General features: G+C 41.0%; 1 protein-coding gene and 1 pseudogene across 8 annotated transcripts in view; both read left to right on the top strand.

The window, feature by feature from the left end:
* LOC111345351 (fibroblast growth factor receptor 1) overlaps window positions 1-24,673 on the top strand; it is a 25,589-nt gene extending 916 nt beyond the window's left edge. For 2 of the 8 annotated variants that reach the window (XM_022952633.2, XM_022952635.2), the window contains 15 exons: window positions 1,620-1,721; window positions 9,119-9,308; window positions 9,439-9,629; window positions 10,001-10,291; window positions 10,601-10,728; window positions 10,834-10,993; window positions 18,286-18,396; window positions 19,028-19,203; window positions 19,310-19,432; window positions 19,694-19,764; window positions 20,447-20,487; window positions 20,630-20,726; window positions 20,825-20,927; window positions 21,070-21,156; window positions 21,353-24,673. In XM_022952633.2, the coding sequence (XP_022808368.1) occupies window positions 1,661-1,721; window positions 9,119-9,308; window positions 9,439-9,629; window positions 10,001-10,291; window positions 10,601-10,728; window positions 10,834-10,993; window positions 18,286-18,396; window positions 19,028-19,203; window positions 19,310-19,432; window positions 19,694-19,764; window positions 20,447-20,487; window positions 20,630-20,726; window positions 20,825-20,927; window positions 21,070-21,156; window positions 21,353-21,427 (1,905 nt within the window). In that variant the 5' untranslated portion in view covers window positions 1,620-1,660 and the 3' untranslated portion in view covers window positions 21,428-24,673. The other 6 variants (XM_088750522.1, XM_022952637.2, XM_022952639.2 and 3 more) reach the window with 5 other exon arrangements.
* LOC148740287 (uncharacterized) lies at window positions 4,547-9,112 on the top strand (annotated as a pseudogene).
* Window positions 24,674-25,776: the final 1,103 nt, after the last annotated feature.

Genomic DNA, 25,776 nt, shown 5'->3' with positions numbered 1-25,776 from the left:
TTGACCTAAAAGACTTAGTCGCTCTCTTTCAGTTCTTTCGAGATTTTAATGTGATCATCATTTCGTGACCTCATTGTGGGTATCTCGAAAACACAGACCTCGAAAACACAGACCTCGAAAACGCAGACCTTGAAAAATCATTTTTCGACATTTCGAAGAGAGCCGCGGTTTTGAAGCAGTTGTCAAAACAAGCATTACGTGCGACCGGAAGTCGACAAAGATTAATTAAAATATTTGCTTCATGTTAAGGCCAGTGGTCTATAAACAAATAAATTTTGGGAAAAGTCGCTTTCAGTTACTTCATTAAAGCTTACTTCGATAATTTACGCGGACACGTCCAACTTTGAGGGCGGTACAAACTCATTTATGGCTCTTTAATAGACAATCTCTGGTTTCAGGTCGCGGTTTACACATATTCCTTGAAGGCAAAAATTCAAGTCCCTCGTCAGTTCGTCAGTTCGGCGATAGCAATCGCTGCCTTGGGAAAAACCACCACAGTGTAAAATGTTGAAAGGCTTTCGAGAAAACCTTGGGGGTTTCTCGAAAACGCAGACCCAAATTAAAAACCCTGTTTTTTAGACATTTATGAGAGAACCGTGGTTGTGAAGCGTTACTTATGACACCAAGATATTACAAAATACGCGGCATCTAGTAAAGTTTGCTGTTTGTTGAGGTCTGCGTTTCTGGGTCTGTGTTTTCGAGAAAACCCAGGGGGTTTCTCGAAAACGCAGACCCCGAAAATTTGCTTACGACATTTCAAAGAGAAACATGCTTGTGAAGCGATTTTGTTTTCTTCGGCGGCGCCGGGAGACTCAAATCTGAAGATCGTAGCAAAGGAGACGAAGATGTTACAAAATCTGCGGCATCAAAAGGTCGCTGTTTGTCCTAAACCGATCGCTGTAATGCGTAATGGTGGCGTACAAGTCAGTGTTTTCATTTCCTGCCAGCCATTCGGTATTGATGTTTAGGTTTCAGATATCCTCGTATTTTTTAATTGCCTCTATAGTACACAAGCAGGCGAAGCCTTTCAACATTTTACACTGTAGTGGTTTTTCCCAAAGCAGCGATTGCTATCGCCGAACTGACGAGGGACTTAAATTTTTGCCTTCAAGGAATATGTGTAAACCGCGACCTCAAACCAGCGATTGTCTATTAAGGAGCCATAAATGAGTTTGTACCCCCATCGAAGTTGGACGTGTCCGCGTAAATTATCGAAGTAAGCTTTATTGAAGTAACTGGAGCGACTTTTACCAAAATTTATTTGTAGACCACTGGCTTTAACACGAAGCAAATATTTTAATTAATCTTTGTCGACTTCCGGTCGCACATAATGCTTGTTTTGGCTAAATCTCTCTCATCGAAAAAAAAAACAACTGCTTCAAAATCGCGGTTCTCTTCGAAATGTGGAAAAATATTTTTCAAGGTGTGCCTTTTCAAGGTCTGCGTGATCGAGGTGTGCGTTTTCGAGGTCTGTGTTTTCGAGGTGTGCGTTTTCGAGGTCTGTGTTTCCGAGGTCTGCGTTTTCGAGGTCTGCGGTCTGTGGTCTGTGTTTTCGAGACCCCACCTCGTTGTGTCAAAGTTATCGACTGTCCTTCTTTGTCGTTACTTCTTTATTGTAGATTGAAGTGCTGCAACTGGTAACCGGCTTAACAGCATAGAAATGGCTCAAGTTCGTGCAATGGTTGTTCTTACCGTCTTGAACAGTCTGGTGGCTCATAGTGGTTGGTAGAAAGAGTGGTCTTTATTTTTCATTCACATGCCATACCTACAAATGACACATACAGTGATAGCATAAGGACGTTAATAAAAGAAAGGCTTTCATCGTGGCTAATTGCTCAGATCTGGTCATGTTCCATAAATTAGTTACGGAATCTGTAACACGAGCAGCAATCCTTTGGATAAAGAAAAACCCCTGGTAGAGTTCTTTAGTGTTTTTTCGTCTGGTTTGGGTTTGAAGAAGTACTGGGTGAGCTTATTTCTAATCATCATAACGAGAAGAAAAACTAGTTTAATAATTTTTATCCAGTTTGTAAGAAGATGACGTTGAGGCTTTATAACAGCTTTTATTCGGCAATCGAAACTACAGCTAGCAGCACATGCTTAGAAGACAAAAAGACCCGAGGTCTCGTAGAGTTTGACTAATGGTCGTGGGTCGTGCGTACAAGTCGTGTGTCGTGGGTGTGGGTGTGGGTGTGGGTAAAAGTCGTGGGTGTGGTTAATACTTAATAATAAAAATAACCATTTAAAATATTAAATATAACAATACATAAATTTTATACAACCCCGACATTCATTAATTTAACTGTTCTTTATTCAAGCTATTTTATTTTGTTTATTCCATTTACCCTACTTTTCGTCTATTTTTATCTGTTATCTCACTGTCAATGAAATTAGTTTTACACATTTCCGCTATTATATCATACAGCAATTTAAAAACCTCTTTCTATATGCACCAAAAAAGCGAAAAAAATAGATACAATCTTTGTTTTCGCTTTTCCATAGTGCAAATACGATAGTTTTTTGGCATAGGGTAAAATATGGACTGGACCATTTTTTGGACAATTTTTTGGACCATTTTTTGGACCATTATGTGGACCATTTTAAGGAGTTTCAGTTTCGCGACGCATTCCGAGATCTCGTTTGATAACAAAGGGAAGAGAGATAAATATTGTAATGACACACTGTGTACACGTTTTTCGAGCTGTGCGGTCTGCGGTCTGCGTTTTCGAGGTCTGTGTTAACGAGATGCTTTGTACCTGAGTTGCTTTGTACGATTATACCAAAAATGATTTGATATAGTAGAAGTACTATAACGTTAAAATTGCGATAGCGCTCGTGAATTCTATATTTGCGGCTAAAGTCAGGGGCCAAGGAACAGAAATTCCGAGATCTCGTCTGATAACATCAATGATAAAAGAAAGATAGATAAATCTGGTAATTACATACTGTATACTCAAAGGAAAACTGATTGTGCACAGGTCGACTGACTCAAAAGGCACACACATAACCTCTGCAAGACTGGTAAGGCTCGAAAGTGGAGGATCGTAAACGCGATATTTTCAATAAGAATTCAACTCCAGTGTTTACATAGCAGTTTCGCCCACGCATTCCGTGATCTCGTTTGATAACAAAGGTAAAAGAGGTAAATCTGGTAAATACACAGTGTACACGTTTTTCGAGGCGTGGGTACTTGAGGTGTGCGGTCTGCGGTCTGCGGTCTGCGGTCTGCGTTTTCGAGGTCTGTGTGAACGGGACACCTGAGAGAATATTGCTTTGTACGATATCACTTGTACGTTTCATTGTTCATCTAGATGTATTGCATTACTTCACGGTAGTACTTTGTGTGCCCCGGGTTTAAGTTTTCCTGTTTTAGTGTTATTTAGTCCTTATGTCAGCCAAAAGAACTTACGCAGAAGTTGTATCGGAAGCTGAGAATACTCCAAATGACAGCCAAACCTGGATGATAGCTTAACAGCAGGAAAGCGAAGAAGATGCCCTGAAAAAGGCCATCCAATTAACCAAGGTATAGTCATGGTTATGTATTTTCACGGTCAAGAGGCTGGTTCATTCAAGAATTACCACTCGGTAGGCTCGTCGGTCAGCCGGACAGCTACAAAATAAACATATTTCTGGGAAATACAGTCAAACCTCCCGTAAGGAGGGGGGCTTTGGGATTTTCTGTTCTGCGGTTTTGGCTGTGTTTTGGATCGGTTTTTCGCTTTTTCTGCCAAAAAAGTTGCGTTTTTTTGTTGTTTTTCCTCCCGTTTTTGGTTTTTTTCCTCCGTTGCTTACGGGAGGTGGTCGCTTACCAGAGTTTATACCACGATGGGTCAATATTTTGCCTCGTTAGCATATAGTAACTACAGAGACATACCCCATGCGGAAATGCCAATCTAAATCTCATATAATAACTTTTAGTAGCCACAAAAATAGCTAAGCTTTCAAAAATATTTATTCAGAGTTTCGTAGTTCGCTTCTCATAAACTACCTAATACAGCGAACGGAACAAGTCTCACGATAGTTCCAAATTGTACCTTAAAGGTTCTCTAAACGTTAGGGGGAACTGAGCATGAACTAAGGAAGAATTTCCCAATAGTCCTCTAGTGCGATTAGGCCCATTACTGAAGCCATTTTAGGTCATTTTTTTAACATTGCTTGAGTACAGTGTACTGTATGTGCATTTTATTTTTTACATTTCAAGTTTATTCTTGTAAAAAGTCAGTTTTTGTCAGTGAGGGGGGGGGGGGAGGTGAAACTAGAGAGAGGTGTTCGCTTGGGAATGCTGGTCGCAACCGGAGATTCCACTGTAGTACCCTTGCCTCTCTAGCTAACTCAACACTTGCGGCTATCTTATTCTTGTTTCAGAATGACTCAATAAGTGATAGCAGCGACGAAGACTGGTCCATTGTCCAAACTCCTGGATTTGGCAATAAAGGAAACAGTGGACAAGATGGATCGGGTTCTTCTGGTTACATTCCTGTAATCGATTAGACCGAAAATCCGTCGCCAGCGAAAATAAAACAGACAAGGTAGGAGCAGTGTCATTTAGAACCAATTTATTGTGCGGTACTTATCTGGAGTGAACTACGTAACAAATAAATGGCGCTACCAGTTACTTGTACATCGACTTCGGAGTAACCGTAACGGTAAAGACGGCGAGTGTCGCCAAAAATCTGAGGCACTTCGTACTTAATGATGTATACATCCAGATCCCTATCAAAAGAGAGCATTAGCCCAAATTAAACAAGAGAGAGTGGCGTTAATAGAAAAGCTTTTTATCTTCGCCTTTTCCGGGCTTCAACACAGGCGTGAGAAATTAGAAGGCGATGACGTCATTCTTAGAAACAGGTTGATTGTCATGGTATCCAGACAACCCTATGAAGACAAAAGAACATGTCTTCTGGCTTTCCCGCTCCCCCATTCCGTGTAAATAGAAGAGTGTTACAAAGACTGAGCAATTTAAACTATACTTATCTTAGATCGCCCTCCACGTTCTTTCTTGTTTGTTTTTTTTTGTTGGGTTTACGGTTGAGTCATTGCTTTTTCTCAATTTGCCTTGTTTCCATGAAGAAAAACTTCATTCTATCTGTTTCCATTGTAAATTGGGAATCCTCCACGGACTCAAGAGACAACTGATATCGAGGGGAACCGAGAGAACGTTCTCAAACAAGTCAAACAAAGAAAGTTTGATCCTGGGATGCGGGAGAGTGCTCCAGTTTCAGAAGTGGAGAAACTTCCATTCGGCACAGACGGTTTGGTGAAATATACCATCGTCAAAGCCAGAACGTCGAAAGAAATAAGCGCAGCTTTGTTAGCAGATGGTCGGAAATGGAAGAAAAGCAACGTCATGCAATGGAAACAATATGGAGAGATGCGGTATGCAGACCGTCGGGACTCTTTCAAGTGCATCAATACTCAGTGTCCTTTTCGTGTTCAATTTGGTGTAACAAACATAAACCAATTTAAAAATGTTTCAAGTGGCCAAGAAGCCTGTTCAATATGTGGAGACGCAGGTGAATTTGTAATTTGCCGTGCGAGGCGCTATGTGTTCTACGGCAAAAAAAAATACAGGTGTTTCATTGTGGGAGCCATACGTGCCCCATAACATCAAGGCCGGAAAAACCAATGGAACGTGTGAAGGAAATGCTTAAGAAACATCCTCACTTAAAGCCAGCAGAAATACAATCTGCCTTTGTTATGTCATCGTTGTGGACGGAGGAAAATTGGGAAAAAGTGGAAAAAGAAGCGACACAGCTGCTGGACAGAAAATGGATCGCAAATGAGAAACAAAGTGTGCGCCAAGAAATTCATATAAGTGGTCAAAATTTTGAAGCGGTGGTGACATTTAAACAATATTGCGACAAAAAGGACAGCCTCTTGATATATAAAGTTAATGATCGGCGCGGAAATCCAGACAGACCATCTTTTGTTTTCAAAACAAGTGAGGAGAAAATGAAAGCAGCTTCGGATATGGACAGGAACGGGGAACATTTCTTGAAAGAAGGGTATTGTTGTTTTGACAGCAAAGTCAAAAGGTGTCGGAATTTTGTTACTCTTACGGCCAGTGTATACCGTCCGCTACTGAAGAAGCAAATACCTCTTGCTGTCATGGAAGCTGAACAAGAGAGCTTCCAAAACATTGCAATGTTCTGGTCTCTTTTCAACGAGGGTCTACAAAAAGTCACAGGGGACAATAAGATGGTATTTCATCCTCAAGGTTGGTGCACTGACATGGCCGGAGCTAACATGAATGGACTCCGGCAAGTTTTTGGCGATGATGCCCTGAGTCGCATAAAGAGTTGCGAGTTTCATTTTAAAGAGAGCATTAACAAAATGGCTCGAAGATTAGGGCAGGAAGCAGGTGAGACTTTTAAAAAACTCTGCCAAAGTCTACTCATATGCAATTTAAAGGAAACTTATCTGGACGCTAAGAAATCATTAGAAGAATTCATTAACGAGAAATCCGAGCGGCAATTTCTTTCATCCTGGCTGAGCTGGTGGGACAATTGGAGAACATTCATCTTCCGTGCATTTGTTCCGACCAACGCGCCTCGAATGAATCTGGCTGAAGGGATCCACGCTGGATGGGCTCATAAAGATCCGTCTAACCTTTCCCTTTTTGACGCAGCTCATACGGACACTAGGGACAGCGTCCTTTTTGCAGTTGAACTTAAGTTCATTGAGAAGGGGACTTCAAAAGGTGGAACTGGCCCCTCTTATGAACAGTGGAAAACAACATTTCACCGCCGAGAATTGGAAAGGGAAAACTATTTTGGCGAAGAAATGATGCGAGTAGCATCGAAAAATGGTCTCTTAGTTTACCCTAATTCGGGGCACCGTCCACCGGAAAACAAGACAACTCGCCAAAGAAAACAACACAAACGTACAGAGGTTGAGTCAGGAAACGTTGAAGAACTGCCTGGTACGAGTTCCCCTTGTTTGCAGCAACAGAACTTCAACAACTCGGGCTTTTCTTTGGAGCCAACGCAGCGGCCAGATAGAGCCACAGCCCAGCAAATAACGCCAGCTTTCACAACCGTCCAGTCCAATGCTGTACATCATTCAAACTCCATGACATTAACTCAACGAAAATGCTTGCCGACCACAAGTCACCAAATGGAGAAGCCAGCAGCAGTTATATGGGGCGTTCATATTATGGTTTTAGCCCTCAAGAAGGTATTCATCACCATGCTCCAGTGATGGCAGGCGGCCGTCCTGTTCTACAGCATGACCCTCGGTACACAGGACAAACCTGTCCGCAGCCATCATTCGCTTCGGGTGCTCAAAGTTGGCACTCAGGAAATTCCCCTCACAGGTACGAGCTGGTTATGCTGCCAGGAAACGTAAAAAAGTGCTATGGTTGTGCGGCTGAATTTACTGACAGGCACAGAAGTCCTCCGTACAACATCAGGGTCAAGCATGTTGACACGCGACTTGTTCGGAGAGATGAGCGGACGGGAAATTTCCTTTTTCCCCACATTCAACGCAAAATTCCCTTTTTCAATGGGCAGGTGTTTATTGCGCTTGATAAGTTGAGTTCCCTTGATAAATCTCAATGCAACATTGTTGAAAATTGCAATTTAACAGTCATAGCAATTTGACAATATCTTTTTATAGGAGTGGAAGTTTGCCTGAAGTTTCAGAGGCCTTCCCAAAATCGGCAAGAACTTCACCTTCTTAAAAAAAAAAAAAATCCTTTCATTCTTTTATTGTCGTTAACGTTTATTGCAAAGAAGCGAGCCCCCAGAAAAGTGCTTAATCAAGGTGCATACAAAGAGGTACAGCCCATTTTATGGAGTATACTCTCCCGTTACGCTCTAGTCGGAGACGCTACGCCGGACACTCTCTAGTCTCATTGCTGTTTGGCAAGAATACTTAGTGATATTCTTTGGTTGTGTTGTTGGTAATGAAACAGCTTTCTAACTTTTTGAAAACTTCTTTAGTCACTTGTCTCCAACAAATAACAAATATCTAGCTGTGCAGGGCAAAGTTGCACAAAGTTTGCAGGTGATGATCCATAGGATAGAAAGACCGTACGTATTATTTGACAAAGTACTACCATGAAGTAATACAATACTTCTCGACGAACAATGACACGTGTTTCTTGAGTACGTGTAATTTCGCAACTCTGCCAAGTGGTAGTTTGGAAAACATGGAATGCCGGAATTCCGTGTCGGAATATCCGGAATATCCGGAATACCCGGAATTCCCGGAATGACCGAAAAATAATAAATTAAAAAAAAATTAAAAGTAAATAAATAAGTAAATAAATAAGAATATTGATGATTAAAAATTAATGGTAAATTTACAACTTAATCAAATAATTTAATGCCAAATTTATCTCTGAGGGTCTCAGAGGGTCTGAAAAAAAAAACACTTACCGGAACTGTTCATGGAGATGCACGTATTAGAATTAAAAAAAGTCTGAGTCAGGCCAGTAGCCCATACAGCCTAAGCGACGAAATATTTGTACTCTCCCTTCCCCCTAGATGGGATGCTAGTCCATCACATGGTTACTCCCCGTTTGAAATTCGCCTCCACACATTTACACACCTGTAGGATGTCTAGGGCGTAAGGACCATAAAGCCGGGACGCTTTTCCAGCCGGAACCATTGCAGAAGATTAAGCAAATGCAATATTTGCAATTAGTTTAATAGTTTCAATTTTAAAAATCCCCATAACAGATAAAAATAGACGTAAAGTAGGGTAAATGGAATAAAAAAAATTGAATAACTAGAAGAAAGAACAGTTGAATTAATGAATGACGGGGTTGTATAAAATTGATGTATTATTATATTTAATATTTTAAATGGTTATTTTTATTTTTGAGTATTAACCACACCCACAACTTTTACCCACATCCACACCCACGACCCATGACCATTAGTCAAACTCTGTGTCGTACGTACAAAGTTCATATACCTTAACGGTGTCTGATGTCAGCACGTGGCTGCATGGCGTGACATTACCTTATGTAACGTGATTCAATAATCATGTCTTTAAAAAAACTCTAAGCTTTAATTGTCACATAGTTCGAGCACTTTATCATCACAGTGATGAATAATTGAGAAATATTGTTAAAAAAAATTATGATTTTGTTTACTTTTGTGACCATCAGGATCCTCTGGTGCAAAAATATTCAGAGCTTACCACCAAAAAATGAATTACACAGAGGCTGACAAAGCATGTAGAATTAAAAATTATGGTGACTATCTCGCAAAAATAAAAACCACTAACGACCTTCAGTTGGCTAGAAACATATCAAATACCACTAATGGCATGAAGTACTGGATGGGTCTCAATCTCCGGTGGGTAAGAATTATCTACAACGTAAGTAAGTTGCTTTCTTTATCAATTTATAGCGATGTATGCTTGAAGTTTTTTAATGGTTATAGACTTCTCGATTCCATTGTCAGTATGCTTTTACGTTGGTCGCAGGAATGGTGATTGGGAATGGAGTGACAAAAAGATGGCTGGTATAAAACTTGTCGATATCGTAAAGAACTTAAATCGTACAGAAGCACTGTCCAAAGAGCCAAGGAAGTTCTGCTGTTTGGTAACCCATGATGCTCTCTTGGAGTGCACTAACTGCAGTGAGAAACATGCCTTTATATGCGAAGATTTCCAGGGTGAGTTTTGATGATGCACTACAGTGAAGCAACTTTATTGATGACCATAACACTTAGGAAATAAAAAAACTTACTGCACGTCTGGTATATGTGGAAACCTTAGTATTCTAATGTCCTCCAAGAGGTAAAGTCAGCCACTGAGAAAAAGAAATAATTGGAAAGATTAAAAATATACATCCGAGTATAATTTCATCAAAAAACATTGTATGGGGAAAACACATGTGGATGTAAATTTAACATTCAGACACAGAAAAAGGATTGGGTGATAATGACTGTTGTTCGTATTCATCACCTCACCACGATTACACCATCTCAACAGTAATGAGAATTTACAAAACTATGTGTTTATTGTTGTCTTCTTCGTACACTAGAATTACCGCCACCTCCGAAACGCTTCACGGTAGAGAATGTTCAGACAAGGTATCTTATTTTGACCTGGGATGAGCCAGAAAATGCCAGCTTTCAGCAAATATTAAGCTACACCGTGGAGCAGAGGACATCAATATCGGATAACTTTACAGTATTGAAGACGATTCCGTATCCTGAGACCAAAATGATTATGGAGAACTTGGAGCCCTCCACAGAATACACCATCAGATTATCAAGCAACAATATGCATGGGAGATCAGAGGGTGTATTGGTAACACAGAGGACACTGCCGAGTGAGTACACTGTCCGGGTAGACTCTTCTTTGAAACTATTTATACTCTTGTAAACTAACAGCTTTTTTGGCACCACCTTACATCCTTAATACCTTGTTGAGATTTAGAGCAGAGCCCGGAATTGACCTCGCTCAGTTTCGTGAAACCCGCAAAATGGTCATTTACATCAAGACATACCCTCGTTAGGCTCTTCGTTTTCAAACCAAAATCTCGATTTAAAGTCAGCACTCAGCTTCATTCCGCGCTTAATTGTTCTGCAGCTTTAAGAGTTCTCTCTTAACTTTTTTGTTCATTTTTTATTTTTTCTAGACAATTTTTTTATGAAATTGATGCTGAAAATAGTGTTGCCACTAAGCTTAGCATCGTTATTAGTTGTGGTCGTTTGCGTCAAGTATGGACCTATTAGAAATTCCAAGCGAGGCACAGGGTATACTGAGGTAATCAGAATTTTATGATTTTATAATTTATACTTTCTTTCAGTCAGTGAGGTTCGAGAAAATAAATGGTTAATTTCTATGCATATATTTCACCTTATCCTGCAGCCGCAGACACCGCTCAACCCTCTTTGCAATTGGGTTGAAATTCCCAGAACGGATGTTACACTTAAAGAGAAGCTGGGGGAAGGTGCATTTGGGCAAGTGTACAAAGGCTTAGTGCGCATGGGTGGACAAGTCAGGGCATGTGCAGTAAAGAGTATTAAAGGTATAAAGTGTTAGTGTACTCCTTCGCCGCGTTCAATTAAAAGCCTTTTTTCACGACAAAGAGGACGATTGTAACACCTCGAACAAAGACGCTTTCGAAACACTTCAGACTCGAAAGTCTAAATGGACTCACCCGGAGGGCCAGATCGCATCATTACACTATTTTATCAAAAAATGTCGCCACGATATCAACAAACTTAATTTCAATCGTATTACCAAATTTTCCGATCTCTCTTCTGAAGAGTGGTCGGTTCTAAAAAGCGTTAGAAAACGCGAAGACATAGTTATCAAAAAGGCCGATAAGGGCGGCTCAGTCGTTGTTGGCGCACCGACCTCTACCAAAAAGAAGCTTTGCGGCAACTTTCTGACACCTCTTTTTATTAAAAGGTCGACAAAGACCTCACTGCCAGCAATCAAAACACTGTCAAGAATACGATCAACTAACTCATAACTAAACAAAAATTGCCGGCCACAGCAAAAAATCTCATCATAACCACTCCTAAAACTTCTTGTATTTACTTCTTACCAAAAATTCAAAAACCTAACAACCCGGGTCGGCCCATTGTCTCGGCTTGCAGTTGCCCTACCGAGCTTATCTCCAGCTATCTAGACAAAATTATGGCTCCCATCGTCAAAACTTTACCATCATATATTAAAGACAGCCAACACGCTCTTCAAATATTTCGCGACTTTAATTTCCTTGGTCAAAACAAACTTCTTTTCAACATGGATATTACGTCTCTTTACACTGTCATTCCTAATGGCGAAGGTCTTCTGGCCCTTAAAAATTTTTTGGATCAACGTACTGTTAAGGAACCTAAATCTGAAACACTACTACGCTTAGCCGAATTAGTGCTCACACTCAATTGTTTTTCATTCGGGGACAACTTTTTCAAACAAACTAGTGGTGTAGCCATGTGCTATGTCGGGCATGCCGGCCCGCGGTATCTGTCACATATGCGCACGCATGCCATGTGCGCACCTTGTAGATTTGACAACCGCCATGTTGAAAATATAGATGTTGAGTTTGAATTGAGTTGTAGTAATTCGTCTGACTTAAATCTGTGGAACACAACAGATTGGCGACGAGATTTTCAGAACTCACAAAAGAGACGTTCAGGCCTAGGACAATATGCCGATTGGAAAGATAGAAGCCTTCGATGAAACTAACGACGACTGGCTTGCCTACGTTGAACGAGTAGAGCAATACTTTCTCGCCAACGACATTAAGGAAGACAAACAAGTGGCAGTGATGCTCAGCCTAATGGGAAACAAAACGTATGGGCTATTACGAAACCTCTCTGCCGCAGAGAAACCATCCAGCCTGTCTTTAAAAACCATCGTGGAAACTCTACAGAAACATCTTTCTCCGAAACCACTGCTCATCGCAGAGCGATTTCGCTTTCACAAGAGAAACCAACTGGAAGGTGAAACCGTAAGTACTTACATTGCTGAATTAAAGAAGTTGACACTGTATTGTGAATTTGGAGCGAGCTTAAACGATGCATTAAGGGATAGACTAGTGTGTGGACTACACAATGAACTTATCCAGAAACGATTACTCTCCGAACCAGAGTTGACCTTAGCAAAGGCGACGGATATTGCATTTGCCATGGAAGCTGCGGCAAAAGATACGTTAGAGTTACAGGGTAGTAAAGAATCTGACGTTAACAAGCGTGTGAAGCCGAAGCCCCGTGATAATTGTTATCGATGCGGTGGCACCACACATGAATCATCCGAGTGTTACTTCAAGAAGGAAACATGCCGGAAATGTGGAAAACTGGGCCACATCCAACGAGCTTGCCGCTCTGGAAGAAATCAGAACACTACCCAACGAAGAAAAGTTGATAAACCCAATCTGCATTCTTTTGAGTTGAGTGATGAACGTGATGACGACAGTTCTGTGGCATCACTAGAAGTAAACAATGTCAACCAAGTAACAGCTGGTGAGGTCATCTGGGTTACCCCAAAGATCAACGAACACACCCTGAAAATGGAACTCGATACGGGTTCAGCAATATCCACACTTCCATTGCAGAAATACAAGGAAATGTTCGCAGACACACCACTGGTGGACACCAAAGCCATTTTGAAAACCTACTCAGGAGAGAAGATGAAACCAGAAGGAAAACTCCTTGTACGTGCGGAACACAACAATCAGGTTAAGAACTTAACATTGTACGTGGTAGAGACGCAAGGCCCAGCCTTGTTTGGAAGAGATTGGCTACACGAGATACAACTCGACTGGAAACAGATCTGCGCCATTTCAAAAGAGAAGACACCACAAGAAACCCAAAAGAAATTAGAGAAACGCCTGGACGAGTACAGTGAGGTGTTTCAAAACGAGATTGGCACACTCAAGTCCATCAAAGCAAAACTAACGCTTAAGGAAAACAGTCAACCCAAGTTTTACAAAGCAAGACCTGTTCCATATGCCTTGAAACCCAAAGTCGAAGTTGAGCTGAAACGTTTAGAAGAAGAAGGAATACTGAGCAAAGTCAACTTCAGCAACTGGGCGACGCCTATTGTACCCATCGTCAAACTAAACGGTACAGTAAGGATCTGGGGTGACTATAAAATCACAGTAAACCCCCAACTGCAGTCAGAGGAGTACCCTCTCCCTCGCATTGACGACATATTTGCTAAGCTGGCAGGGAGGAAGAAGTTCATCAAAATCGACTTTAGACAGGCATACCACCAGATGGAAGTGGAGGAAGAGTCACAAGAGTACCTGACAGTCAACACCCATCAAGGATTGTACCGATACAATCGCCTGGTATTTGGAATAACGTCAGCCCCAGCCATTTGGCAGAGATCAGTGGATCAAATCTTAGAAGGAATAGAAGGAACAAGCTGCATCTTAGACGATATGATAATCACAGGAAAAGATGACGAAGAGCATCTCGCCCACCTGGAGGAAACACTGAAGAGGTTAAAGGAACATGGCCAGAGAGCAAATCGCGGGAAATGCGAGTTTTTACAGACAAAGATCACCTACTGCGGACACGAAGTGGACCAGTACGGACTACACAAGACCCAAGAGAAAGTTGATGCCGTCGTCAATGCCCCAAGGCCAGAGAACGTTCAACAAGTCCGTTCATTTTTGGGATTGGTAAACTATTACCATAAGTTCTTACCCAACCTCGCAACTACCCTCAACCCCCTGAACAGGCTCTTAGAACAAGGCAAGCCGTGGAAGTGGTCCGCAGAGTGTGAGGAAGCCTTTTTCTCGGTGAAGAAACTCATAGCATCAGATATGGTACTTACCCACTATGATCCAGAACGACCACTGAAACTAGCATGCGACGCTTCACAAGTCAGAGTCGGGGCCGTAGTATCGCATGTAATAGAAGACGGCTCAGAACGGCCCATAGCCTTCGCGTCACGTACCCTTACGAAAGCAGAAAGAAACTACTCCCAGATTGACAAAGAAGCCTTAGCCTTGGTTTGGGGAGTCAAGAAATTCCACCTATACCTATTCGGCCGCCATTTCACGCTGGTCACAGATCATGAACCTCTGACCTCAATTCTTAACCCCAAGAAAGGGATACCAGCCATGACAGTTGCCCGTTTACAACGCCACGCATTGTTCCTAGCGGGATTCAAGTACAGCATTGAGTACAAAAACACCACCCAACATGGAAACGCGGATGGACTATCACGCCTACCCTTGAAAAAGGCGTACAGCAAGGAAGTAGCTGATCCAGCGGAAATTTTTCAAGTGTCACAGCTCGAAGTGCTGCCAGTCAATGCAGATATGATTCGTCAAGCAACCCAGAGAGATCCGGTATTATCACGTGTGGTAGAACACACGAGACAAGGGTGGCCACCAGTCAGTAAAAAAGAATTGGAACCATTCTACAGAAGGAAGGATGAACTTACATTACAGGATGGTTGTCTTGTGTGGGGCTGTCGAGTGATAATTCCACCTAAGTACCGAACACAGTTGTTAGAACAGCTCCATGAAGGCCACCCCGGAATCGTAAGGATGAAGGCGTTGGCTAGGAGCTACATTTGGTGGCCAGGAATGGACAAGGAAGTTGAGCAAACAGCGAAGGGATGCACTGGCTGTCAACTCACCCAGAACAATCCTAAGACCGCCCCACTTCATACATGGGAGTGGCAAGCACGCCCATGGCAACGTATCCACATAGATTTTGCGGGACCATACTTGGGAACAATGTTTCTCATTGTCGTGGATAGCCACTCAAAATGGCCCGAAGTAATACCAATGACTACTACAAACGCTGCAAGAACAATTGAGGAACTAAGAAAGCTGTTCGCGACACACGGATTACCACAACAACTGGTCAGTGATAACGGCCCACAATTCACATCAGACGAATTCAGAACATTCATGAGGAATAATGGTATCAAACACAAAAGGTCAGCGCCGTATCACCCAGCTACAAATGGAAGCACGGAACGTTTTGTACAGACATTCAAGCAAGCTCTACGCGCAGCACTTACTGAAAAGAAAACTCTCTCCTGGAAACTGGCAAACGTCTTGCTAGCCTACAGAACGACACCACATGCGCTGACTGGAGAGGCACCAGCGGTACTCCTCATGGGAAGAAACCTCAGAACGAAACTCGACATACTGAAGCCTAACATACGTAAGCGAGTGGAAGAAAAGCACCAAGACCAAGAGTTACGATCCAGCCACAACCCTACCCGTGAGTTACCCATAGGTCAAGCTGTCGTTGCACGAAACTACCGAAGCGGAGATAAGTGGGTTCCTGGTATCATCACAGCTCACCCTGGACCCTTATCCTACGAAGTCAGAGTCGGACCAAATACAAATGAATAAAGGCTGATAGTTTCGAAAGAAACTGTTTGGGGCTGCGTCGGTGGGAGTAACGAAATAATTTGGATATATCAACAAAGTTGAAATGGTAAATTGGCCACCGTAATGATTACAAAAGCTGACGTTTCGAGCGTTAGCCCTTCGTCGGAGCGAATAGAGGAATTGTGGGTTGTGTGGGCTTTTAAAGGCAGAAAATGGAGCTACGTTATTGGTGGGTGCATGGCAACGAGAAAAACATGAATAAATTAATTTTTCTCGTTGCCATGCACCCACCAATAACGTAGCTCCATTTTCTGCCTTTAAAAGCCCACACAACCCACAATTCCTCTATTCGCTCCGACGAAGGGCTAACGCTCGAAACGTCAGCTTTTGTAATCATTACGGTGGCCAATTTACCATTTCAACTTTGTTGATATATCCAAATTATTTCGGACCAAATACAGTATGGCGACGACATATCGATCAACTCAAGGAGACTGCAGTAACTCCGAGCGTTAATAAGGAGTACTTCACCCCACACCTAGACCCAGCTGTGTCAGTAGGAGTTCCACCAGCGACATGCAGCGCCGAAAGTGAAGAACCACAACTTCCTTCTGCGAATGATATGGAGAAATTACCAACCATAGACATAGATGTGACCAATCAACCGAACAAGTCTCCTAGCAGCCAGAACGAGATCACGACTAGCAGTTCAGCAACACCACCACCTAGGCGCTATCCCCGTCGGCTGCGGAAACCCCCTGAAAAACTAAACCTATGAACTGAACTCAATTATTTTAGATTAGTTCTGAATTTTGGGGGGAGGAATGCTATGTCGGGCATGCCGGCCCGCGGTATCTGTCACATATGCGCACGCATGCCATGTGCGCACCTTGTAGATTTGACAACCGCCATGTTGAAAATATAGATGTTGAGTTTGAATTGAGTTGTAGTGATTCGTCTGACTTAAATCCGTGAAACACAACACCATGGGTACCAAAATGGCACCTAGCTATGCCAATCTTTTTGTAGACTTTGTCGAACACCAGTTTTTCAGCCAATACAACGGCTCCAGACCTTAACTGTACGGTCGTTACATCGACGACTGTATCGGCGCCACCTCCTCTACCAGAGAGGAGCTGAATCAATTCATAACCGCAGTCAATTTTTTTCACCCGGCTCTGAAATATACCTGGGAAATTTTTGACAACTCTTTATCCTTTTTAGACATCAAAGTATCAGTTGAAGGCAACGGTTTATGCACTAGTGTGTATTACAAACCCACATACTCGCATAATTACTTGTTGTATTCGCCTTCGCATCCATCTCACGTTAAGAATTCCATTCCTTTTTCTCAGTTTCTAAGACTTCGTCGTTTATGTGGTGATGGCTGTGATTTCCACCACAAATCAGAGTCAATGTGCCAGTTTTTCGATAAACGTGGTTACCCTGATTCTATCGTCCATGCGGGTTACCACCGCGCCCAACTTATTGATCGACACTCAGCAGTACAAACGTCGTTAAAGGAAGATTCTGACCGCATTCCATTCACTCTCACGTTTCACCCTCACAACCACTCAGTTAAATCCATCATTCTTAAAAACTTTAAATTACTTCAAAGCGATCCAGAGACAAGCACTATCTTTTCGCAGCCTTCGGTCATTTCATTCAAACGCGACAAAAACATAGGAAATTTTTTGGTCAGAAGTTCTTTTCAGACTAATGACCAACCAGGCACTTCTAAATGCGCTCGTGCAAAGCGTGTCCTTTCATTCACAACGCTGAGAAAATATCGGGACCCAAACGATCCATTAAGATCACCGATCACTTCACGTGCACCTCCGCCAATGTAATCTATTGCATAACTTGCACTTAGTGCAAAAAGATTTACATCGGCGATACAGGCAGAAGACTAGGTGACCGATTCCGAGTACACCTTTGCGACGTGGACAGGAATGACAAGGACACATCGAAACCAGTCGCTAGACGTTTTAATTTACCCAATCATTCTAAGCAACATATGGCAATCTGCGGTCTTTCCTAACACTTAGGTAGCACAGAAAGCCGCAAAACTCTTGAACAAAGGCTCATCTTTCAAACCGGCAGTCTAAATCCCACAGGTATCTACGAACGCTTTTCATTCTACTAATTTATTCGTGTTTTTCTCGTTGCCATGTTCCCACCATTCACGTAGCTCCATTTTCTGCCTTTAAAAGCGCACACAACCCACAATTCCTCTATTCGCTCCGACGAAGGGCTAACGCTCGAAACGTCAGCTTTTTTAACCGTAACGGTGGCCAATTTACCATTTCAACTTGGTTGATCTATTCAAATTACTCAATGATTGTTTTACAAATTGAATAATTGATTTTCTGACTACCTATTGTGGTTGATTTACTTGTTGACTGAATGACCCACCGACTTACAGATACGTTGACAGATTAGTTATTTGAAGTGTTTGAAGACGTGTTTTTTTTTAAAATAGCATTTTCATTTACATTTTATAGAAGATGCTAGAGAGAAAGACGCGGAGGATTTATTCAACGAGCTTCAAATCCTGCTTACAGTTGGTGAACATCCTAATATCATAAGTCTCATTGGAGCTTGCACAAAGTCTGGTAGTTACTTGCTGAACGATTTGTAACTTTGATGATTTTGTAATCTTAAACGTGAACTTTCCCCGCGCCCTTTCGTCTGTCTACCATCAACCTGTTCTAACTCGCTTCCCTTAATTTTTGATTATCTAACGATTTATCTGTGATGGAATACAGCCTAAGAAACTAGGTTTTTCCGAGTTAGCCTCCGCTGGTTCTTATATAAATGGTGTTTACTGCGAGGTTATACTACCTAGGTTGTAGATCAGGTTCTCATCTTTTGTTTAATAAATAAGAAAATTCTGTTTGTGGGTGTAAGTGTAACACAGATTGTATACCAGCCTCAAAGTGCCCTGCTTTAAAAAGCTAAGTTATACACACAGTTGGATATGTTGTACAACTCTGGATGTACTGATGATGCAATACTGTGATCACATAGCACCGTCAATGCTCTGGCAAGTTTTTGTCATCCTTTTTGTATCGCATGTAGTCTAGTGTAATATATTTGACAACACCCTTTATTCTAAAAAATAAGAACTTGTTCTGAAATTTCAACCTGTAATGGTTCTTAAGTAAAGGGGACTTTGCTGAAAAATTTAAGCCTAACAGGTTCTTAACTTTTAGGTTCTTATATATGGGTTTTTACTGTACCTAGGATCAATTTTGATGATTGTTCGTCTTGCTCCAAATGGCTGCTTGTTGAACCAACTGAGGAACAGAGAAAATCCCTTGGAAGATGATGTGGAAAGACAGGTTGGATTCACACGTGTGGACAAAGTAAGGATCGCAAGGGATGTGGCCAATGGAATGTCTCACCTCGCCAGCAAAAAGGTAGTTCTGGTAAAGACTGAAATAAACAATACTATCACTTACACTCGCCGGGCCTACTAACATAATGTCAGTATCATTCCATTACATTTCTTAACTTATCTCGTAGTGTGTTCATCGCGACCTTGCTGCAAGAAATGTGTTACTTGGCGAGAGGAATATTGCCATGATTTCTGACTTCGGCTTGTCGCGTGATGTGTACGAAAGTGGGGAATATGAAACTCTTCGAGGGGTATGGCTATTTCGCTTTTTGTTGAGAAAACGAGAAAGGAGGGGTTGCAAAACGTCAAAGAAGTTTCACTTTATTGACTAAATTATTTTCCCCTCCTCCCTTCACACAGTGTTTTCATTGCGTTTCGATCAATTTCGACACAATCTGTAACTAGGAGTGTTTACTAAGTGGTAATCTTAACTGAAGTGCCAGTTTAGTTTCCCTAGCTAAAGTGCACCTTGCTCATTTAATTTCAAATGTGCCAATTCCACTTCCCAACAGGAATTGTTACCAGTTCGTTGGATGGCTCTTGAGTCTATGGAGGATCTCGTATTCAATACAAAGACAGACGTGTACGTTATTAGTGAAAGAAATCGCATGAACGCTAGTGCATTTTGTTATTAATTGGCATAACTTAAAATTCATAACTTAAAATTCATACTTTAAAATTCATTGTCCTGCGTGAACCTTAGACAAATTAAATTGAAAAAGCTTTCAAACCAAGGATGACCGTTACTTGTGAAGTGTGAGCGGAGTTGATTCACTTCTTTTTCATCTTAATCACTTTCCGTAATATCACCTTTATATGCATGTAGATCCATGTAGATCCTTGGTGTTCATGCATAATTCATTTAATTGAGACCTTCCTAAACCATTTGAAAATGCTAATACCTCTTCTTCCAATCGGTCGTTTTCCATAATAAAATCGGGTTCAAAGTTCTCATTGCATCTAGCGATCAGCATGTGTGATTTCGAGAGTCTAGACTACCGAAATCGTGTGTTGCATTCTAAATCTTCTGCAGGTATAGCCAGTTTAAGCATTTGTGGTTGACCGATTACGACCAAGATAATGTTTTAGTTATGTGGTAGACTGTAAAAAACTATAGAGAGCTGCAGTAACTTAACTCCATGCATCCTTAGAATGGAGAAAAAGAAAGGGTACTGCAAACTTATCTAATTGTTACCATCGCCTTGAGAGACTTTAAAGATCAAAATTAAATTTTAGACGGAAAATTTTCCTTCTCTTGCTGACAGGTGGTCGTTTGGGATACTATTATGGGAGATGGAATCTAGAGGTAAAGATGTGACTTGAATCGAATAACTACTGAGTCATTCTTGTCATTAGTGCTTCGTTAATCGTATGGCAAAGTATCTTGATTTCTGAGATGAAGAAGTTTATCATGCAGTAACGAATTAGTTTGTTTTTCAATTTTCAAGGTAAAAGGCCATATATCGGTCTAACAAGCGGTGGTATTATGAGCTTTTTGTGGAAAGGAAAAAGATTACCAAAGCCGGAAGAATGCCCGAGTGAAATGCAAGTAGTCATTGACACAATAAAAATAATTCTGTCATAATGGTTCGGCCCCAAGAGCTAGGTGACTAGACTTATTCTTTTTTTTTTTCGGTTCCCAGTTACGATTTGATGAAGTCTTGCTGGAATCTACATCCGGAGAAACGTCCTTCATTTGCAGATCTTTTGGCGTTCCTCGAGAATGAACTTACTGAAAACAAAGAGGTATGATGAGTAGAGCAAAATGAGGTTCATTGAGTAAAAGGAAATAAATAAGGAACTTTCTCTCTACCTTTATCTAACGCATAGACTTAACTTATTAAGCCTTGTCACAGCTTGTTTGAATTTTTCTTTCTTTTACTTTTAGGATTTCCAAGGGGATAAGAACCGTCTTGGAACGGAACCAAAGGGAATTACAAATATTCACAGCATGAAAACGCACCTTTACGAAAACGTAAATATGGTGTAAATTTGCTTAAAGTTCTATGACCAACTTTATGTTAGGCTTTATATCTACGCGTAAAGGTGTTGTAAAGCTGACCTTTACGTAGAGTAAAGGGGGCGTAAAGTTGTGTAAAGTTTCACCTTACCCTGACTTTACGCAGTCATTACGCTCACGTAAATTTGGTTTTTCATGCTGTGATTGTCAGGGAACCGGATTAATGACAGAAACGCTGCATATGGATTCAGGAGTTTTCGTAGGAGTCCAAATACCTATAGGCTGATGAGAAGTTATTATACCTCCGCGTTTGTATGTTATCAAAACGAACTGTTGTGGTCCACCATTGGTCCTTTCGGTAACAGAAAGCTGAATTATTGAATTAATGCCCTGTTATAACTGCCTGAGGTTGACATGTTTTTACAATTCATCAAGTGACGACATCGATTAGCGTTGTTTTTGTCCATTCGCTTATTTCAATCCAGTTCGCTCTTTTCATTTTTTTTCCCTTTATTCTATTGGCAGCAATGTTTTATGTGCCTTATGTACATTAACCTCTTCTTTGAGACCCATATTATATAAAAGATAGATACTTTTCATCGTAAGTTGAATAATCGAGGATAATCGAGGTTTGATTGTAACAAGTTACTGCATTAGTAAGCGTTAATGTACTGATAATAACAATGTTACGTTACGAAATAATAATTTTATATGATATTGAATTACAAGCAACAGGAGGAAAAAAATCATCAGTTTAGTTTTATTTTCAAATCATTTCCACTATCATGAAAACAGAGAGCTATATGTCACAATAAGCTTCTAATTTCTAAAGAGTTACAAAACCATAACTAGATATAGCTATTGTCGACGCGCAGAATTTTCCTACGACAAAATTTCATTGATTAATCTTAAGTTAAGGTGGCTCAATAGGGTTCTTTTGCCGGACGAAGAATGGGTACGAAAATGGCGCGAGCTTTGAAATGGCATCAAATATGTAAATAAACATGGCGGCTTCACGCGAGTGTACAATCTTTTGTCACATAATCGCGAAGTTTACTTGACGAGAGTGAAACGGCATCGATACTTTCCAGTAATTGACCAACTTTATGCTAGTATTTAAAGTCGTTTAAAGGTGATTAAAGATCATTTGACACGGTCGGTAAGTTATGTTGATTTAAAGCTCGCGTAAAGGTGTTGAATCGGCTGTACGCTTGCTTACATCGCCGCTTAAAGGGCTCTTTTGGCGTGCCTTGAGAAAGAACTTGAGAAAGATGAACTTTATACTACCCGCGTAAAGGCATATTAAAGGTCGGTATGTAAATATAGTCTTATTGTATGTCAATAGATTTTAATTCCATCACTAAATTAAAACTTGATGAAGACTCTGCAACTGATTCGTTTAAAAGCTTGCATATGCAAATATAGACCCTACTTGTTATGCCATGCTAATGAGCCACAACAAGGGCGAAACAGTTGTCCATGACTGCCACTTCCCGGATGATATGATTGTGCGCATGCGTACGATATTGGCCGTACCAGAGGATCGTACGTGTGCTTTAATTAGTGCTGTCATTAGTGTTGTTTACAAATTTTTGGACACACAGGTTACAAATGATCTTATCTCTATACACATCCCATGGGAGAACTGTTTACAGTTCTCAACAGCTACCATATGTTTAACGTGGAGCTGATGATTAAAGTGGGTGCCTACCTCGTCTCTTGTACATGTCAGACCCCATGGATCATGATCGGTAGTGAGACCGCTTTGGCATTGCTAAGCCATCGAGCTCCTGCGTGGTGGAGCTGGTGGTTAATGTGGGTGCCTACCTAGTCTCTTGTACATGTCAGACCCTAAGGATCATGATCGGTAGCGAGACCGCATTGGCAATGCTAAGCCATCGAGCACCTGCGTGGCGGAACGAGATGTTTGCGACTAATGCCGCATGGGAGACTGTGCCATGCGATTAGTAGTGATCTCAATCGGTTGTTGGAATTCGCTGAGAACTAACTAGATCGCAGCCAACTTGAAAGGTTTGGGAAGTAAAATGTCCCGATTACCAATATATTTACCATCACTTTAAACGTTTCCAGAGTGTTTAATGTACATTTATATTCAGCGTAAAAGAGTTTAATTTTAGCTTTACATAAGCTTAAAATAGGATTTACACCACCTTTACGCAAAACTTAAAGGTGTTGCATAAAGTTTCTGTTTCATTACGCCAGCTTTATATGTACGCGTAAAGGTGTTGTAAAGCTGACTTTTACGTAGAGTAAAGGGGGCGTAAAGCGGTATAAAGTTCCACCTTACCCTGACTTTACGCAGTCATTACGCTCACGTAAATTTGGTTTTTCATGCTGTGATTGTCAGGGAACCGGATTAATGACAGAAACGCTGCACATGGATTCAGAAGTTTTCGTAGGAGTCCAAATACCTATAGGCTGATGAGAAGTTATTATACCTCCGCGTTTGTATGTTATCAAAACGAACTGTTGTGGTCCACCATTGGTCCTTTTGGTAACAGAAAGCTGAATTATTGAATTAATGCCCTGTTATAACTGCTTGAGGTAGACATGTTTTTACAATTCATCAAGTGACGACATCGATTAGCGTTGTTTTTGTCCATTCGCTTATTTCAATCCAGTTCGCTCTTTTCATTTTTTTCCCTTTATTCTATTGGCAGCAATGTTTTATGTGCCTTATGTACATTAACTTCTTCTTTGAGACCCACATTATATAAAAGATAGATACTTTTCATCGTAAGTTGACTAATCGAGGATAATCGAGGTTTGATTGTAACAAGTTACTGCATTAGTAAGCGTTAATGTACTGATAATAACAATGACATTACGAAATAATTTTATATGATATTGAATTACAGGCAACAGGAGGAAAAAAATCATCAGTTTAGTTTTATTTTCAAATCATTTCCACTATCATGAAAACAGAGAGCGATATGTCACAATAATCTTCTAATTTCTAAAGAGTTACAAAACTATAACTAGATATAGCTATTGTCGACGCGCAGAATTATCCTACGACAAAATTTCATTGATTAATCTTAAGTTAAGGTGGCTCAATAGGGTTCTTTTGCCGGACGAAGAATGGGTACGAAAATGGCGCGAGAGTAGGTTAGGTCGCCTTTATAGTGATACCCGAGAGGCCTGGGTCCGAGTGACTCGGCTGAGGTTAATATATTCATATGGCATAGGTGTACGAGGTATTTTAAGGGTGTAGAGGTTAATATATTCATATGGCGTAGATGTACGAGGGGTTTTTAGGGATAATTATTCACGTTGCGTAGGTTTACGAGAGGTTTTTTTAGGGTGAGGGTTTGTGATTTAAAAAGTAACGGAACAATAAAATCCAATATGGCGTCTGAAACAAAGGAGACAAAAGAATCCAAGATGGCAGAAGGATTAACCACAAACAAAATAGTTAGTTTTCAAATCAAAAACTTTTATTATGTTTGTATACAGTAGTGCGAAAAAATTAAGAGTTTAATTGAATTGCAATTAAATGTTCTGGAAATGGTTGAGGTGTATAGGTTTTCTTAAGGTCTTCTTTAGTCTCTTTAGGTGGCACTTCATCCTCGTCGTTGCTGCTGCTTTGTTCATTGTCCAACTTTTTATGGTAGAGTAGTTCACAATGTTGCGTGTAAGCGAGGAAAGCTTTTATGACATCTGTATGCAGTTTAAGTAATTGATCTTCATCGTCTTCTACTTGTGCAGGATCAGTTTCTTGTATGTACTGCTTGGTATATCTCAGTATTCGGCAGTAATCACCATAGTCTGCATCTTTCTCTACAATGTGTTAAAATCCTCTAAAGCCACTGCACACCATTTAGGATTGTCGTCCAAATGTTCAAACATGTTGCTGTCTGTGTTGTAAATGATAAGAAGTTATGAAAGTAAAAGTCTTTTAATGAGAGTTTGTGGTGACAGCTGTCAATCATCGATCTTGTTCGTCATCAAAAGTTCCGTAATCAGAAGAATCTCTGGGTGAAGGTTTGTCTTCACAGTAACGTCCAAATGCCATGAATGCCTCCACCACACCATTGTAGACTTTGTTAAAGTGTTTCTGCTCACGAGTGGCTCCTGGCATATCATCTCGTATGGAAAAATGGATGCTAGTTTTGATTTTTTCCAAATCATACCATCTGGTGCATTCGTCTACATAGGATAGGACTTCGTCGAGTATCACACAGGCCTTGGACGGTTGGTCTTGCAAGTCTTTAGTCGCTCCCAGAGGTTTGATAGAATCTTTAAGCACTTGAAGGTAATTGGTAAACGCGTCAAACACTTGAGTTTGTGCTTGTTTAATTTCTGGTGTATGGGCTTCTCGTATGGGTGCCAAGTCTTTCCTGGTGTTTAAGTCAAACTCTAAATCTCCTTTAGTAGCATCGAGTCTCAAATCGTAAAGCATACAAACGATTTCACTGGCAGCAGACCAAGGACGAGTATGAATGGAAGAAGGCATCGTTCTCGTGCGTCTGCAGTTTCAAAATGATGAAAAGGTGTAAGAAGGAAAAGTGTTTTATAGAAGCTAGCAATCAACCACTTTTTGATTGGCGTCTGCTCATCATCCGTGAACTGGAGGCGTATCTTACAAGAAGAAATGGTACCATCGTGATTATA

The sequence above is a fragment of the Stylophora pistillata genome, chromosome 2 (genome assembly GCF_964205215.1).
Source record: "Stylophora pistillata chromosome 2, jaStyPist1.2, whole genome shotgun sequence".
In the NCBI taxonomy this organism is placed as follows: Eukaryota; Metazoa; Cnidaria; class Anthozoa; order Scleractinia; family Pocilloporidae; genus Stylophora; species Stylophora pistillata.
The sequence above is the reverse complement of the archived record's forward strand: the minus strand, read 5'-3'. Positions and strand labels throughout refer to the sequence as shown.